Below are 18,340 nucleotides of genomic sequence, written 5' to 3' on the forward strand. Positions count from 1 at the left end.
GCATCTCTGTGAGTTCAAAGCCAACCTGGTCTACATTAATCTAGTGCTTTAGGTTAATCCCAAACTACAATTATATCCTATCAACCTTTTATAATCAAAGTCAATCTAAGTAATTAATTCACAACATTAATATACTCATGTCTCTTTATGACTTAAAAAACAAAACAAAACCAGTATTCACTATGTAAAAACACAAATAAAACCTTTCTTTTGTACTGATTAAAAGCCCAGGCACCTGCTAGATGTTTTAAAAACAAAATAAAACAAAACAAAAAAACCAAACCAAAACCAGGGCATTTAATCTAACAAAATAGCTTGCACACAGGTTGTTGTATCCTTTATCCCCAAATGGTTTTACAAGACCATTACAGATAAACTCATTTTACCTTTTTTTTTAATTTTTGTTGGCTTTGGAGGCTTCATATTACCAACCACTTTCTCTGCATTAACCTCAGAGAGCAGGCCTTCCTGCTGTTCTTCCTCAAAATCATAGACAGACACATCCACGTCTTTGCCCTCCTCCGTGTAACGCAGTTTGCTCTTTTTGGTTTTCTTTGTTTTTTTGGCTGGTGGCTGATAGTCTGGGTCTTTTTGCCAACTAGGGTCTTCCTGAGGAGGAAGCTCCCCCTGCTCTAGTGTCTCCACTTCTCCATTGGCCCCCACTTTCACCACCTGAAACCCTTCAGGCAAAGGTAAGGTGTGACATATCATCGGTTCACTTTCTGCAAGGCCCTCTTTAGATACTTCATTCTCATAAGCCCCCTGAAGTTCTTCTACTGAAGTGGTAGCAACAGGTACAGTCACAGGAACAGGTACTTGAACAAGCTGAAGCTCTCCTATGTTAATGGGCTGTTCCTCCATATTTACAACCTGCAAGGTTATGATCTGGGTATCGTCCACTGCAGCCTCTGCTTCAGGAGCCACTGTACCCTCCATTACTTCAGTCTTCATTTGAAGAAGGGTAGGATCCAGCTGTTCCATCATCACCATCTGTACACTGCTGTTGACATCCTGGACCACCTCACCCCCATCTGTCTGGTTCTGGGGCAGGTGGCAAGCATCTTCTTCCTGGCCCCCTTCCCGACGTCGCTGGTAAGTCTTTCTTTCCTTTCCTTTAATGAAAGTTTCAGACTCCTCCACAATGGCTTCAACCGCCTCACCTTCCATTTCCCCTTCCTTTATTAAGGAAGAACACAAATTGTTATTTAAGATAATATTTGCAAAAATAAAACCATACACATTTTAAACTAAAAACTCCTTGGTGAATGAATTAGGCATCCATCAATGGTTGCTCAACAGATACCTGCCTCTTTGATGGAAGAAAAAAAAAATCTACCACCTACATTATAAATCTTGCCAATCAAAACAAAACATCTGAAATTGATCAAGACTCTAGATCATACTCCCAATGAACAGAAACCTGGTGGCAGTGGGTGTTAAAATATACTGCAGAAGTGAAGTTCAGTCTAAGAGGAATAATCACTATTAATTCTGGTTTCTTATGAAAATAAATCTTCAAAAGAACAAAATGGGAAAACTGAACCACAACCTATAGACTCAAGTTTTCAATCCGAGGGAACTTAGCCTCCAAAAACAGTTGGCAAGGTCTAGAGATATATTTTAGTTGTTATTACTGGGGTGGGTAATATCATTAATGGTATCAGATGAAATCATATAAGGCACAAGTCAAAATTGCCAGAGCTAGGTATTGTGGCACACAACAATAAAACTAGCACTTGCAGAGCTGAGGCTGGAGGATCAAGTTTGAGACTAGTTTGGGCTACACAATGAGAACCAATCACAAACAACAAAGAGACACTGGACACTAGAAACTTCAACTCTGGACATTTATATTAAAAATTATCAGTAAAGCTAGTTTAAAACTTACACATCTGGGGCACATTAGTAAAAAAAAAATAAATTTCAGTCACAAGAAGAAAGTTCAAGATAGCTATTATACAACATACAGAAAATAATCAATGGTCTACTTAAGTGCTCTTACCACAATTAAGTGAGGCAATACATATGCTAATTAGTTTAATTTAAAGAGTTCTCAACACATAGATATTTCAAAATGTTGTACACTACCCATTTTTTTCTGCCAATTTAAAAAAAAAAAATTAAGCCGGGCGGTGGTGGCGCACGCCTTTAATCCCAGCACTCGGGAGGCAGAGCCAGGCGGATCTCTGTGAGTTCGAGGCCAGCCTGGGCTACCAAGTGAGTTCCAGGAAAGGCCAAAGCTACACAGAGAAACCCTGTCTCGAAGAACCAAAAACTTATGGGTACACTGCTTACTCTATGAGTTTGGACATGCATACATTTAGGCTAGCATTCCCATGATCAAAGCATTAAATATATCCAAAGTGTCCCTGCATTGCTATCATCCTCTTTCTCCTCTTCATGTCGCCCCTGGTGGTAAGAACACTTATCTTTCAGGGGCTGGTGAGATAGCTTAGTAATTAAGGGCATTGGTTGATCTTCAAGAGAATCCAGGTTCAATTCCCATTGGAAGCTAACAACCATTTCCAACTCCAGTTCCAGGGGATCCAACTCTCTTCTAGCCTATAAAGGCATCATGCATTCAAGTTGTGCACAGATGCACATGCAGACAAAACAGCCATATATATAAATTAATAAGATACAAATTTTTTAGGCTGGGCAGTGGTGGCACATGCCTTTTAATCCCAGCGCTTGGGAGGCAGAAGCAGGTGGATCTCAGGGAGTTTGAGGCCACCATGCAAATTCCAGGACAGCCAGGACTCTTACACAGAGAAACCTTGTCTCCAAAAAAGCAAAACAAAAACAAAACAACAATAAATAAATAATTTTTAAAAAATCTACCCTAACATTTTAAAGTGCACAATACTATATTATTATTAAGTGTTTTTGTATAGATCTCTAGAGGTACTTAATACATCTTATATAACTGAAATTTTATATTCATTGAGTAATAATTCCATTTCTCTCTTCCATCATATTTAATTTCTTTTAGTCTGGCCTCAAACTTGATCTTCCTGCCTCAGACTCCTGAGTGCTTAGAATTAAAAGGGTCACTGTCAGTCTATGTTGGAGAGGATGTGGAGCAAAGGGAACACTCCTCCACTGTTGGTGGGAATGAAAACTTTTACAGCCACTGTGGAAATCAGTATGGTGGTTTCTCAGAAAATTGGGAATCGATCTACCTCAAGACCCAGCCATACCACTCTTGGACATATACCCAAGGAATGCTCAATCGTACCACAAACATACATGCTCAACTATGTTCATAGCAGCATTATTTGTAATAGCCAGAACCTGGAAACAACCTAGATGCCCGTCAACTGAAGAATGGATTAAGAAAATGTAGTACATATACACAATGGAGTACTACTCAGCAGAGAAAAACAATGACAGCATGAAATTTGCAGGCAAATGGATGGAACTAGAAAATATCATCCTGAGTGAGGTAACCCAGACCTAGAAAGACAAACATGGTATGCATTCACTCATAAGTGGATACTAGATATAAAGCAAAGAACATCAGATTGCAACCCACAGAACCAGGGAGGCTACATAGCAGGGGGGACCCTAGGTTGGCTGTGGCTTATGATAAGTTTTGGTTTTACTCAATTACTGGGCAAGCCTCAATCAAACATTTCACTATTAGGATAAGAATTTATACTGTATCAAGCTGATAATAGAAAAAGGGCCTCTGTGTTCTATCATAAAGTTGCTCATTTTTGAGACAGGGTTTCTGTACATATCCCTAGTTGTCCTGGAACCCACCATATAGACCAGGCTGGCCTCAACTTACAGAGACCTGACTGCCTCTGCCATCATGCCTGTCTCCAGTTTCTATCTCTTAAATCTTGGGAATATCTAGGGTAAAATAATGGACCAGTGAGATGACTCAGAGGTAAAGGTACTTGCTGTCAGTCCTAACGACCCAAGTCTGATGCCCAGGATGTAGTAGATAGAAGGAGAGAATCAACTCATACAAATTGTCCTCTGGCTTTTCCATGTCCTATGGTTCTCTCTCTCTCTCTCTCTCTCTCTCTCTCTCTCTCTCTCTCTCTCTCTCTCTCACACACACACACACACACACACACAGACACACAGACACACACACACACACACACACACACACACACACACACACACACAGACACACACACACACAGACACACACACAGAGTAAAAGTTAATTTAAAAACGCCGGGCGGTGGTGGCGCACGCCTTTAATCCCAGCACTCGGGAGGCAGAGGCAGGCGGATCTCTGTGAGTTCGAGGCCAGCCTGGGCTACCAAGTGAGTTCCAGGAAAGGCGCAAAGCTACACAGAGAAACCCTGTCTCGAAAAAACCAAAAAAAAAAAAAAAAAAATTTTAAGGAGTAAAATGGGGATCTGGAGAGATGGCCCCTTGGTTAGGAGTACTATTGTTCTTCCAGAGGACCTGGGATCAGTTCCCAACATCCACATGGAGCTCGAAACTGGCTGTAACTCCAGTTCCAGGGTATCTGACTCCCTATTCTAACCTCTTTAGGCACCAAGCTTACAGCTAGTATACAAACATACATGCCGGAAAAATACTCACACACATAAAATAAATCCAAAAATAAAAAACAACTAATAGTAAAATGAGTCTGAGAATCATGTAATTTAAAGTAATACTGTTACCTAACAAAAACCACAAGCATATATAAAAGGTTATTGCTAAACAACAATTTAAAGCACTTTTTGTTCTTGCTCTAGTCTTTTGCTACTTTATTAGAGATGTACTTCATCAATTCTCTGTGCAGGCACTGTATCTGTGCTAGCACTGTGGGAAGGCAGTATATAACCTAGAGAAAGAGCCATGACCTGATTCAGGATAAAGAGTTCAAGGTAAAATAAGCTAAGCTTGGAGAAAGGTAATGTGACCAGGCTGATATAAAACTCTATCTCAGAAGAAGAAGGAAAAAGAGGACTGAGGACACAGCTCACTGTCAAGGCACCTGGTTAGCACTTACGAGGTCCTAAATTCAATCCCGGTATTGGCCTCCTTCCCACCCAAAGTGAAAGATGTGTTGCACAAATTTTTAATCCCAGCCTTGGGAGGCAGGTGGATCTCTCTAAGTTTGAGGTTGGGCTGGTCCACAGAGCGAGTTCTAGGCCAGCCAAAGCTACATAGAGAGATCCTGCTTCAAAACAATACTTCTTCAAAACCAACAAAAAACAAAACTACCAACACAACAAAACTTGTCTTTTCACCCAAACACTGTTCTATCACCTCCCTCCTTGTTCTGTTCCTTGTTGTTTTTCTCAGTTCCTTCAGATCCAGCTCATTCATAGGACAGTAAAGTTTCCTAAGGTTCTGAGGCCCATCACTATTATGCGTCTGCTAATAAAATAAAGCACATATTTTATGCTTGACAGTGTTTCAAAATAGTTGGGTATGGTGATGTACACTGTAATCCTGCTATTCAGGAGGAAGAAGCAGGAGGACCAGGAGGAGTTTGAGGTCAGCCTTGGCTATACAGCAACTTCAAGGCTAGCCTGGGCTATTTGAAAACTGTCATGTATCTATTTTTTTCAACTGAAGCATCATAGAAATCCATGATGGAATAGGGAGTCTCAGAAGACACAAGAAGCTAAGGAAACATAAGACTCAGGAAATTCATGAGATTTAATGGCTCAAGAAAGTTACAAGATTTATAAGCTCCCTCTTCAAGGTTCTATAAGTAGTGCACAATTACTGGCAGGGAGAAACTTTTCAGCAGGGCTGCCTTCAAAAGTTGGGCAAGGTGCCGGGCGGTGGTGGCTCACGCCTTTAATCCCAGCACGCGGGAGGCAGAGGCAGGTGGATCTCTGTGAGTTCGAGGCCAGCCTGGACTGCCAAGTGAGTTCCAGGAAAGGCGCAAAGCTATACAGAGAAACCCTGTCTTGAAAAACCAAAAAAAAAAAAAAAAGTTGGGCAAGGAACAGTTCTGTGGTGGACCTTTTGTTCACATAGGTGTCTTTGAGTAACCCATGTTCCTGTAAGTAACCCTAATAAACTCACCAATTGGTTCACAGAACTCAAACTAAGAGGATTAATTTCTATGGATTGTGGTTAGCACCATACCTAAGGTGAATGAACATTTGTTTAAGTTACTTCAGGTAACACCATGCAATACATCCTGTCAAAAAACACAAAACAGAACTAAAGTCTATTTCCTCAAATTTAAAATAAAAGCAAAAACTGCAAGGCCAGGCCTGAAACAATCTCAATCGATCATCAATCCCTTGCTCGCTCACTCACTCATGTGGTGCTGGAGACTGAATCTAGGGCTTTCCACACTCTAGGCAAGAATCCTACCACTGACCTATACCTTCAGCTTAGCAACCTTTATTTTTGGACCAATTCAATGATGCCCACCATATGAGTGGAATAAAAACAAGAATGAGCCGGGCAGTGGTGGCGCACGCCTTTAATCCCAGCACTTGGGAGGCAGAGCCAGGCGGATCTCTGTGAGTTCGAGGCCAGCCTGGTCTCCAAAGCGAGTTCCAGGAAAGGCGCAAAGCTACACAGAGAAACCCTGTCTTGAAAAACCCAAAAAAAAAAAAAAAAAAAAAAAAAAAAAAACCAAGAATGATAAAAACCACATTCTTAGGTAGCCAGTTTGATCTGTAGTGCTGTTATCTATTTTCATTACCCTTTGCTCTAAATATCTAAGAGCAAAATAATACAATGTTTAATACAAAGATCTCTCTTATTAGTTGTTTCACCACAGTGGAGAAAAATATAATAAAATGTTACCATAAAAGGTAGGAGTCAAAGGGATATCTGTGGGACTTTATAATTTATCTATAAATTTAACATGTCCAAACACCAGTGTGCCAGCAATCTGTAAAATCTAGTATTCTGACTGAGAAAGATTAACCTCTAAGGTCTCAACAGGAACACTAGAAGTCATGACTAGACAATTTTATACCTTTGTTGCTCAAGGTATTAAGCCTTTTCTCTTCCTTTTTTTTTTTTTTTGGTTTTTCGAGACAGGGTTTCTCTGTGTAGCTTTGCGCCTTTCCTGGAACTCACTTGGCAGTCCAGGATGGCCTCGAACTCACAGAGATCCGCCTGCCTCTGCCTCCCGAGTGCTGGGATTAAAGGCGTGAGGCACCACCGCCCGGCCCTTTTTTGTTTTTTATTTCAGATAAGGTGTTACTCTGGAGCCAGGCTAGCCTAATTCTGTCTCAGCTTCCATGGTACTGGAATTATCACTATGTAGAGGTCTTGCTGGCCTGGAACTTGCTAGGTAGACCAGCTTGGCCTGGAGCTCATAGAAATCCACCAGCCTCTGCCTCCCAAGTGCTGCCTTAAAAAAAAAAAAAAAAAAAAAAAAAAAAAAGTTTTCCAAATCACGAAAGCTCCAAAGTTAATAACCTTGCAAATAAGAGTGATAATCCAAATGCTTGGAGTTAAGAACAGAGAAAATCCCTATTTATGTTACAGACAGCATCAGAAAAGATAATAATTCCCACGTGGTAAATGTTTAATGGTAGCCCTGTCAGAGAACGCCATCCCATACTATTTAAATATCCCCAGTAAAAATCTAATGAAGGAGTCTCTATGGCAGCACACACATGAAATCTTACCACTTGGTAGGTGGAGAGATGAGACCAGGAGTTAATGGTAAGCCTTGGTTACAGTGAGTTGAATGCCATCGGTTTTTTTGTTTTTATGAAAATAAAATATAATTAAACTCACAGAGGAAAATTTTTCTTCTACAAGAGTCTCCCCCCACCCCTTGGGGTTTTGTAGCACATAATTTGAAGAACACAGAAAAACCAATTGTCTGCTGTGAATCTGAAAACTTCAAACATTAAATATTGCAATAAGAAGAAAAAGAAAAAAAATCCAATCTAAAAGAGGTCACTGAATTGTACCCAGGTAGAAAAATAACCAGAATAAAGGAATATAAATTGAAAACAATTGTACTGCCAAGGAATTGAGTTGACAGTACTCAATCAAAGGAACACATGGGACTTACAGCCATGCACATCAGAATCTACTGAAGTCTCAATGAGACAGCATCCTTTTTTTTTTTTTTTCTTCAGAGAAACAATACATGAAAGGAACAAGCAACCAATCTCTGATACTGCTTAGAAATCTCAGTGCATCTCCTGGAGCAGAGGATTCCTTAGCCTAGCTTTCTCCAGAAGTGAATCCCTCCTCTGAATCAATAACTAACCCAATAGTCTAAATCAGACCTCTCTCCCTTACTCCCCGGGGAACTACACTCCTAACTGCCTTGCCTGTGTTAACTGTTCTAATCCATCTCCTCCCTTCTTGACTCCTGCTTTCACACTCAGTTCCTGATTGCTTAAATCTCTCTCCTCTCCTCTCGTTTGTGCCCACCACACCTTCCTAGGTTTTATAAAACCTCTTTTGTGGAATGATACTACTAAAAAGGGGTTTACAACATTGCTTTTCATTTTCCTTGACCTAAGCTTCTTTCTTTAGCTGCTTCCTGTCCTTCCCCGTGTCTCTGAGAGCTCTTCCTTCAGCTTCTTGGAGCACACCAAGGTTCTGTAGCCACTCCTGGCACTATCCTTTTAAATCATCTCCACACTTTCAAACTTGTATCCGCAATCTGTTTTAGAGCCTAAAGATTATCTCTCCACACAAACTACTACCTATTACTTTCTAAACTCAAAGGCACTGGATAGAGAATAAAGAAAGGAAGACTGTCATCCTCAATTTATCACTAACCAAGAAAATAATTTAGTAAAACAGTTTTACCCTGGGGACTGCAGTATCACTATAAAAGGATACATTGTTTCTTTTGGGTTTGGGGTTTTGTTTTGTTTTTATGGGCAATGCTTGCAATAGAATCCAGGGCCTTGTACCTCTATGAGAGGCTCTCTACCACTGAGTTATAGTCCTATCACTACAACAGTACTCTCAGTACAGATCCCTTGTTGTATCTTCTATCACGATAGAAAATCAAAATAAACTAACATTCCATCACCTGCGGGATAGAAGAGGAAGGAGGAGCTTCCTTCAGATTAAGCAAGTGAGATCTAGACAACTGGGAGTTTCCAAGTACTTTCCTGACTTCTTCACAAAGCAGATGCAGAGACCTAACTCTGAGACACCTGAGATCTGTCGTGCTCCCATGCCATAACCTAACTATATATCTTCTCAGGCAGCCTGCTAGATCAGTCCCCCTTATCCTCTCCTCTTGGCTTTTCTGTCAGCTCTATGCTGTCCAAATATGTCCCATCTTTTCATTCATTCATTCATTCATTCATTATGTATACAGTGTTCTGCCTGCATGTATGCCTACAGGCCAGAAGAGGGCACCAGATCTCATTACAGATGGTTGTGAGCCACCATGCGGTTGCTGGGAATTGAACTCAGGACCTCTGGAAGAGCAATCAGTGCTCTTAACCTCTGAGCCATCTCTCCAGCCCCCAATATGTCCCATCTTAAACCTCATTTTACCGTGTAGTTTCTGTCATGTAGTTTTTTTGTATGCTCAACTCCACATTTTCTGTTTCCAATCCTTCTCTTCCACCTTTTAGTTCAGCAGTTTAGCTTCTATTCCTTAGAATTCTAATGAACTGCTCTGAGGCCAGCAATGATTGCTAATGAGTAAATCCAAAGGGAACTTTTCTGTCTATCTGGACTGTCTCGAAAACCAAAAACAAAGCATGTGCGCGCGCACACAGACACAGGGTGTTAGTTTGAATGTAACTGGCCCCCATAATCTCATAGGAAGTGGCACTAGTAGGAGGTGTGGCTTTGTTGAAGTGGGTATGGCCTTGGAGGTAGTGAGTATGTCACTATGGGGGTGGGCCTGGAGGTTTCCTATGGTTAAGATACCTCCCAGGGAGTCAGTTGACTTCCTGTTCCCTGCAAGCCAAGATGTAGGCAGCACCACATTTGCCTGTATGCCACCTCCAATGAGATAATGGACTGAACCTCTGAAACTGTAAGCTAGGAACCCTAATTAAATGTTTTCTTTAGAAGAGTTGCCATGGTCATGGTATCTCTTTGCAGCAACAGACAGACAGACACAGACACACACACAGGAAAGAAATGAATAATAGCCTGAACTAAATATAGAAAGAAATAATACCCTGAACTAAGAAAACTGCAAGATAAGCTAGGTGATGGTAGTGCATGTCTTTAATCCCAGCACTCGGAAGCCAGAGGCAGGCAGATCTCTGTGAGTTCCAGGACAGCCAGAGAATCCCTGTCCAGGGAAAATAATAATAATAATAGTAATAATAATAATAATAAGAAGAAGAAGAAGAAGAAGTTAATAAATTAATAAGTGCAAGACCTATTTCAAAGACACAAAACTCAGAGCCAGGAATAACATACGAACTAAAAATCTCAAAAATCTCTACCTCACCCTTAAGGTAGAGAATTGGGATTCTGAGGCTGTCCTGAGCTACATACAGTTCAAAGTCACCCTGAGCTAAGATCCAAATCCACCTGAGAAAAAAAAAAAGTGTGTGTGTGTGTGTGTGTGTGCTACACAGTACCTCAGTGGTCAAGAACATACCAAGCATACTAAAAGCCCTAAATTCGTTCTATCTCTAACATCAGAAAAGACAGGAAAAAAAAATCAGGCATAGATGAGATCTAAGAGGGACAAAGGCTTTATACTTAGAAACAGAAAATATACCAGGCAGTGGTGGCACATGCCTTTAATCTCAGCATTCGGAAGGCAGAAGCAGGCGACTCTCTGTGAGTTCGAGTCCAGCCTGGTCTACAGAGTGAGATCCAGGACAGGCACCAAAACTACACAGAGAACCCGTCTTGAAAAACCCAAAACAAACAAACAAAACCAAAAACAAACAAACCAACCAACAGGGGGGAAAAAAAGAAACAGAAAATGTAAGTGATCACCTTAAGCTAAAAAACAAAACAAACGAAAAAGACAAAAGAAAACTACTAAACAGGAACAGTTCAATGGTGGAACAAAGCTTAGCATGCTCAATTCCTAGCACAGCAAAGAAACAAATAAAACCTACGTTGAACAAAACTGAAAAGAAAATGGCAGGGAGATATAGCAAAGTTAACGTGTTTTTACCTAGCATGCACAAGGAAGGCCCTGGGTTCAATCCTCAGCAGTACATAAACTGGGAGTGACATCAAGTACCTATAATCCTAGCAATCCAAAAATGGAGGCAGGACAATCTGAAGAAATTCAAGGTCACCTTCACCTACACAGGGAGTTTGAGGGAAGCTTGGGCTGTACAGGTCCTGTCTTAAAAAAAAAAAAAAGTGTATTGCAACTTTTATGACAATACGTTAACTTTGTTACATAAAAACACAATAAAATTTGTATGAAAAAGGTAAGGGCCAAAAGAGAAAGCTGGGCAAAGAACACAAACAGAAAATTGGTGAAGCCAGGAACAGTTTGCTCAAGTCTATAATCTTCTTCCTGAAGTATAGGCAAGGGACCAGGAGTTCAAAGATACCCCGTATTCTATCAGCCCCCCCCCCAAAAAAAAACCAACAAAACTCCAAATGGTAGTAACTGCAAAGGATATGTATAGCTCAGTGGCAGAAGGCTTGCTCAGCATGCCTAGACCCTGAGTCCTATCCCAAGCACCCAATCAAATATAAGCCTCAAACAAATGGAAGATAAAGGGGAAAAAAATTGGAACCTCATTAATAATGAAAGAAAAACAGTGTGGCAGCATCTTGGCTGTGGCTGTCTGAACGGTTACTTTCCAACGTTTGGCATGCTGCAGTGAAACTAGTAACTGTTAATGTGAATAAAGAAAAGTATGATCTTGCCAGGCAGTGGTGGCGTACACCTTTGATCCCAGCACTCGGGAGGCAGAGGCAGTACAATCTCTGTGAGTTCAAGGCCAGCCTGGTCTACAGATTGAGTTCCAGGACACCCAGGGCTACACAGAGAAACCCTGTCTCAAAAAAAAAAACCAACCAACCAAAAAAAAAAAAAAAACAAAAAAAAACACTCAAAACAAAACAAAATACGGACTGGGAGGTGTAGCTGAGAGCCTAGTATGTCTGATGTCCAAGGTTTGATCTTTATTACTGCAAAAACAAAGTAACAAACAAAACAGGTTGGGGACATAGCTTGTGTTGTTCACACAAACATGAGGATCTGAGTCCAATTTCCAGACCCCATCTATGCAAAAAAGCTGGTGGAAGCATGGCCCTATTATCTCAGTACTGGGAAGGCAGAGGCAAGAAGATCTCTAGGGCCTGCATGCCAGTCAATATAGTTAAACCGGTGAGCTCAAGATTCAGTGAGAGACCCTAACTCAAAAAGCAGAAGACAAACAACATTGACCTCTGGCCTCTACATGCACTTGCACACATGGGTGCATATATGTACAAGGATGTGTCATATGAAAAACAAAATGACCTCTGTGGCTAAAGCTTGTAGATCGTTTTAGTAACTGATTTCTGAAATGAGGCTCAATTACTCATGATGAATGAAGGAAGATAGGAACACATGCCTTAGTCCCAACTACATGACAGACTGAGAGCTCAGGAATTTGGAGGCAGCTTGGGCAACATAGATCTTTTAAAACACAAAGCTGAGTATGATGGTTCAGCTTATACAACACTCAAGAGGCTGAGACAAGATCTTGACTTTGAAGCCAGACTGAGTTACACAGCAAGATTGTCTCTAATATACATGTAATAGAAAAACCTTCATAATGGTTGATGCTTACTGAATCAAGTTCAGACTCTCTGGCTTAGCTCCCAGCTTGTACAGTTTGTTCCCATCCTTGCTATTCATTTGACCTCATCTTTGAGCGCTCCCTGCTTGGCATCTCTACACCAGTGTCTGCTGTCTTGTTCTCTTCTAGCTCAAAACATCTCCTACATCAAAATCTTTTCAACCTTGACCAGGGCAGCCTGACTTTTTTTTTTTGCTTTAACTGTATCTGTATCTTCCTTCAAAAAACCATCAATTTTAAAGGCAAGAATTATGTCTTACTTCTGTATTCTCTAAAGCAATGGATACAAAACAATGTTAGGTAGACAGCAGATACCCACATATTAGTGCACTGTCATAGGAAATATAAATGGTTCTTGCACACGGCAGCTGTAGGAAGAGAAAATAAAAAAACAAAAGACTAATTACATGCTAAGTGAAAGCCTAACAACACGAATTTATTTTCTTCATTGCACTATTTATGTCCTTTTCCTCCCTCCCTTCCATTTTCAGAGACAAAGACTCACTATGTGACCCAGGGTGGCCTTGGAATTCCTAAGCAGATCAGGCTGGCATCAAATTTGCAATCCCATGCCCAGGTATTAATTTTTGACTACATAAATTTTAGTAATGCATTATCCTATAGGATAATACAGTAAGTGCACTTAATTATTCCTAGAGGAAACTACCCAGATAAGCATGTCATATTCATCATTGCATCATTTAGTCATTTGGAGAAAATAGTTATTGTACTTCAAATAATCTGTTATTGATAATAAGATACTAAAACTGGGTTGGGCTGGATATGGTGGCATATTTCTTTAATCCTAGCACTCAGCAGACAGAGACAGGAAGATTAACGAGTTCCAGGAGAACCAGGACTACATAGAGATGCTGTGAACAAAAACCAAAAATTGAGTTTCATGGTACATGTCTGTAATTGTACTTGAAAGGCAGAGACAGAAGGGCTGTTGATAGTCATCCTGTCTTTGAAGGTCATCCTGGTCTTCACAGTGAGTTCCAGACCAGCCAGGACTACGCAGAGACCTTGTCTCAAAACAGAAAGTAAGGCCTGTGTGGTGATGCAAGCACTTAGAAGACGAGGGCAGGAAGATCAGGAGTTCAAGACTGTGTCAGGGGCTACAGAGCTGGAAGCCAATCTGAGCTTTATGAAATCCTGTCTCAAAAGCCCTACATGAACAAATAAACGAACAAATGAAGGGGGACTGGGAATAAAATATGCCCAGTGACAAAGTACCTGCCTAGCATGAGGGAGTGGGGCTAACAAGACAGTTTTCATTATCTGCCACTGAAAACAGACAGTAGTATATTAAACAATAAGTTTTGGTTTTGTTTGTAAAATAGACTCCTGTAGATTGACTTGAACTTATGATCCTTCTGCCTTAGCCTCCCAAGTAGCTCAGATTACAAGCCTGTGGTAGCAAACTAGACATAATACATACCTATGCAGACAAAAAAATAGTAGCTCCAGCTGGGTGTGGTGGTACACACCTTTAATCCCAGAGCTCATGTGAATGAGTTTGAAGCTAGCCTGGTCTACATAGCATACACCAGGCCAACTGGGGCTACATAGTGAGACCCTGTCTCAAAAATGAGAGGTGGCCCCAAGTAGTTCAATTGATCTAGTATACACTAAACAGTGGATTTGAATCCCAGCACCACATAAACCATGCAAAGTGGCTCATTCCTACAACTTTAGCACTTGGGAAATAGAGGCAGAAAGATCACAGCTCAAGACCAGCCTGGAGCTACAAGAGAACCTATTTTAAAAACAGTAAAGGAGGGAATAGTAGCCCCAGGTTTTAATAGTTTTAAAGAAAATTTTTAAATTAACAATTAATTATCAAAGTCTAACATGAAGGTCACCCAACAAAGGTCAATATGAACCTGACATCAACAGAAGGCAGAGAACAAAGTAAATACTTTGGTTTGCAACTCACTATGCAGTTCAGGCTAGTCTTGAAACTTCTGGAATCTTTCTGCCTCTTGCCTCCTGACAGCTTGGATTACACATGTGCAACCTAATTTATTTTCCATATCTTTAAAAAAAAAAAAAAAGATTTATTTTGATTTCTGTGTGTGTGTGTCAGAGAGAGGTGCTGGACCCCCGGAACTGGAGTCAAAGTTGTGAGCCACATCATGTGGTCCAGTATTCACTTTTTAAGTTTTTGGGTTTTTTTTTTCCCAAAATAGGCTTTCTCAGTGAAACAGCCCGGGCTGTCCTGGAACTTGCATTGTAGCCCAAGCTGGCCTTGAACTTAAGAGATCTACCTGCCTCCTCCACAAGCAAGCAAGCAATCTCTCTCTCTCTTTAAAGAGACACCTCACTGTAACCTAGGCTGACTGTGAATCTTCTACCTCAGCCTCCAAAGAGTGCTAGGATTACAAGTGTGTGCCAACACACCAGTTTGTAAACAAACACCAAACAGCACTCAGAAGGCAGAGGCAGGGGGATCTCTCTGAGTTTAAGGACTGTTTAGTCTACATATCACATTTCATGACAGCCAAGGTTACATAGTGAGTGGATTAAAAAAAATGAAGGGATTAGAGAGTTGGCTAAAGCACTTGCCACTCTTGGTTTGCATTCCGGCAGCTACATGGCAGTTCACCATCACTGTAACTCCAGTTCCAAGGGATCCAATGCCCTCTTCTGTCCTCTGTGGGTACCAAGTATGACTGTGGTACACAGACATAAATGCAGGACAAACACCCATATGCATAAAATCTAAATAAATACTAAGTAAATAGAGCCAGGCAGTGGCACACGCCTTTAATCCCAGCACTTGGGAGGCAGAGGCAGTATAATCTCTTAAATTTGAGGCTAGCCTGGTCTACATAGTGAATTCCAGGACAGCCAGAGTCACATAGTAAGACCTTGTCTCAAAACAAAACAAAACAAAACAAAACAACAAAAAAAAAACCAAATAATAAAGACCCCCCCCAAAAGGAATTTCAAGAAGAACTGCTTAAAGTTACAATTTTCTCTCTCTCTCTCTCTCTCTCTCTCTCTCTCTCTCTCTCTCTCTCTCTCTCTCTCTTGACTTATTTGTAGTTTATGTGTATGAGTATTTTGCTTGCTTGCATGAATGTATGTGAACCACTTGTGTGCTTGGTGCCCAGGGAGGCCAGAAGAGGGAGTCAGAATCTCTTAGAACTGGATTTACCTCTATTTGTAAGCTGCCATGTGAATGCTGGGAATAGAAGCCTTGTCTTCCACAAGAGCAGCAAGTGCTCACTGCTGAGCCTTCTTTCCAGCCCCCAAAAGCTAGAAATCCACTTCACCCCTAACCTCATGATGGTGGTGGTGGTGGTGGTGGTCCTGGAGACTGAACCTAGGGCCCTGTACATGCTAAGCAAGTGCTTAACGGAAACCTAATGCTAGATTGTAAAGCATGTGCTAGGCTTCTGGTTCATTCCTTAGCACCACACAAAAAACCAAAAAACTCAAATTTACTATTATAATCTGGTTTCAAAGGCTCTTTATTAAGAGTAGCCTATTTATTACACTTACTAAAACATTTGCACAGAGAAAAGAAAAGGTTAAGAGGGTAGTCAACATTATTGTCACTGTATCAATGGGAGGCGGGTTCTTGAGCAACATTCTCTACAACCCAACACTAGGGTAAAGCTAACACCTTGCTTTTCCTTATTTTCCTAATAGTGACTGTGCCAAGAATCACCACAGTCTCCCTTAACCCTGAGAAGCAGCTCAGTCTGTCTTTGGAACAGTCCTACAAGCTTTCATCAGTTAGAATATTAAAGAAAGCTAGGAGGTGGTGGCACACGCCTTTAATCCCAGCACTTGGGAGGCAGAGACAGGTGGATATCCTTGAGTTTGAGGCCAGCCTAGTCTATAGAGTGAGTTCCAGGCCAGCCAGGACTATTACACAGAGAAACCCTGTCTCAAAACATACGTGCACGTGCGCGCACACAGAAAAAAATATTAAAGAAAGATGACTCTGTGATAAGCTTATCACTAATAATTACACAAGAGGAATAAATCTCTCACACACAGTAGGGTTTATACAGAGCTAACAGGTAAGTTTCTATGTTTGGTAGGGCAACCAGGAGCAGTGGTGCTCACATACACCTTTTTTTTTTTTTGTATCAGAATCACCTGGTGAACTTAAAAAAATTTTTGATTCAATGCGAGATGGGCAAACCTTATTTCCTAAGGCCCCCAGGTCACCAGGCATGACAGCCCATTTTTTTTTTTTTTTTGGTTTTTCGAGACAGGGTTTCTCTGTAGCTTTGGAGCCTGTCCTGGACTAGCTCTGTAGACCAGGCCGGCCTCGAACTCACAAAGATCCACCTGCCTCTGCCTCCTGAGTGCTGGGATTAAAGGCGTACGACACCCCGCCCGAACAGCCCGAACAGCTCATGTTTATAATCTAAGCACTCAGGGAAATGGAGATTGGCCTCTTTGATAGTCAGACTCCATTCCCAGCATCCTAGAAAGGGAACAGTTGACTTAAGACTGTAGTCATATCTCATACAGAATCTACGTTCCATGATCTCAAAGTTGATCTAAAATGTAACACTTTAAATATAGGTTTATTGTTTCCTAATGTGATTCTGCCCCGCCCCCAACCCCCTTTTGAGACAAGGCTTCACACTGGCCTCAAACTCATTGGAATCCTCTTGCCTTCATCTCTGTAGTGCTAGAATGTAAGTGTGAGCTACAATATATGGCTTGTTCATTTTTTAGATAAAATCTGAGAAGTTGCTAGGCATGGTGGTACTTAACTTTAATCCCAGCACTCAAGAGGCAGAAGCAGGTGAGGTCTGAGTTCAAGGTTTACATAGAGAGACCCTATCTTAAAAAACAAACAAAAAATCTGCAAAGTCATCTCAAACTAATCATATCTCACAGAGGTAAGTCTTCAAGCTTCATCTCTATACTTGGGTACCACCAATACTGAAAGATAACTTTTTTAGGAGAGAAAGGCAAGCTCATAGTTTTGTAATGCATCTCAGTATGTGATCACATTGTACTACCACAATGGCTACTGGATAGAACCAATAGCATTTCTAATTGGTTAGGGGGGTTCCTATAAGGTTAACATTAAGTCAGAAATCTCACAGCTTATATTCAACAACACATACCTATACCTCACAGCATAATGGTAAGAATAAATAGCAACATAATGCTCTTAACACAGATCAACAGTTGGGAACAATCCCCAACATTCTCAGCGAGTATAATAGTGTCATAGACTAGAATATAGACAATAAAAGAATTAACAGAAAAATCTGAAAAGCAAAGACACATGTATACTATGTACTACTCATAGAAATTTAAAGAACAACGGAATATTAGATTTCTAAAACAACTTGTCAAACAGGTCACTTTTTAGAAATACTGTGTTCTGTTTAGGAGCACCAAAAGAGAAATTTCTCTGTATTGTATAGAGACTAACAATGGACATCCAGTAATGAAACCTGACCCTAAAAGTAGTAGCCAATGATATATATCTATGGAGAATGTCATACATATACACGAAAATCCAGGGATCCAGCAAATGCAAGGAATGTGGATACAAAATAATGTTAGAACTGTGTGGGAGGCCAGCTGGGAGATTGGCTCCCACATTTTACCTCAGGAATGAGGGATAAGAGATTTCGATAGAAGGATAGAGGAGAGAGAAACAGAAACTTAGGATA

At 40.8% G+C, this 18,340-nt stretch overlaps 1 protein-coding gene across 4 annotated transcripts in view; it reads right to left on the reverse strand.

Moving 5' to 3' along the window:
* Positions 1-18,340, reverse strand: part of Ctcf (CCCTC-binding factor) — a 48,185-nt gene that overhangs the window by 19,801 nt on the left and 10,044 nt on the right. For all 4 annotated transcript variants that reach the window (XM_052729693.1, XM_052729694.1, XM_052729692.1 and 1 more), the window contains exon 3: positions 387-1,176. In XM_052729693.1, coding sequence (XP_052585653.1) covers positions 387-1,167 — 781 coding nt within the window. In that variant the 5' untranslated portion in view covers positions 1,168-1,176. The remainder of the gene's footprint in view (positions 1-386; positions 1,177-18,340) is intronic.

This window comes from Peromyscus californicus, unplaced genomic scaffold (assembly GCF_007827085.1).
Source record: "Peromyscus californicus insignis strain IS unplaced genomic scaffold, ASM782708v3 Scaffold_8__1_contigs__length_139910024, whole genome shotgun sequence".
Taxonomy (NCBI): domain Eukaryota; kingdom Metazoa; phylum Chordata; class Mammalia; order Rodentia; family Cricetidae; genus Peromyscus; species Peromyscus californicus.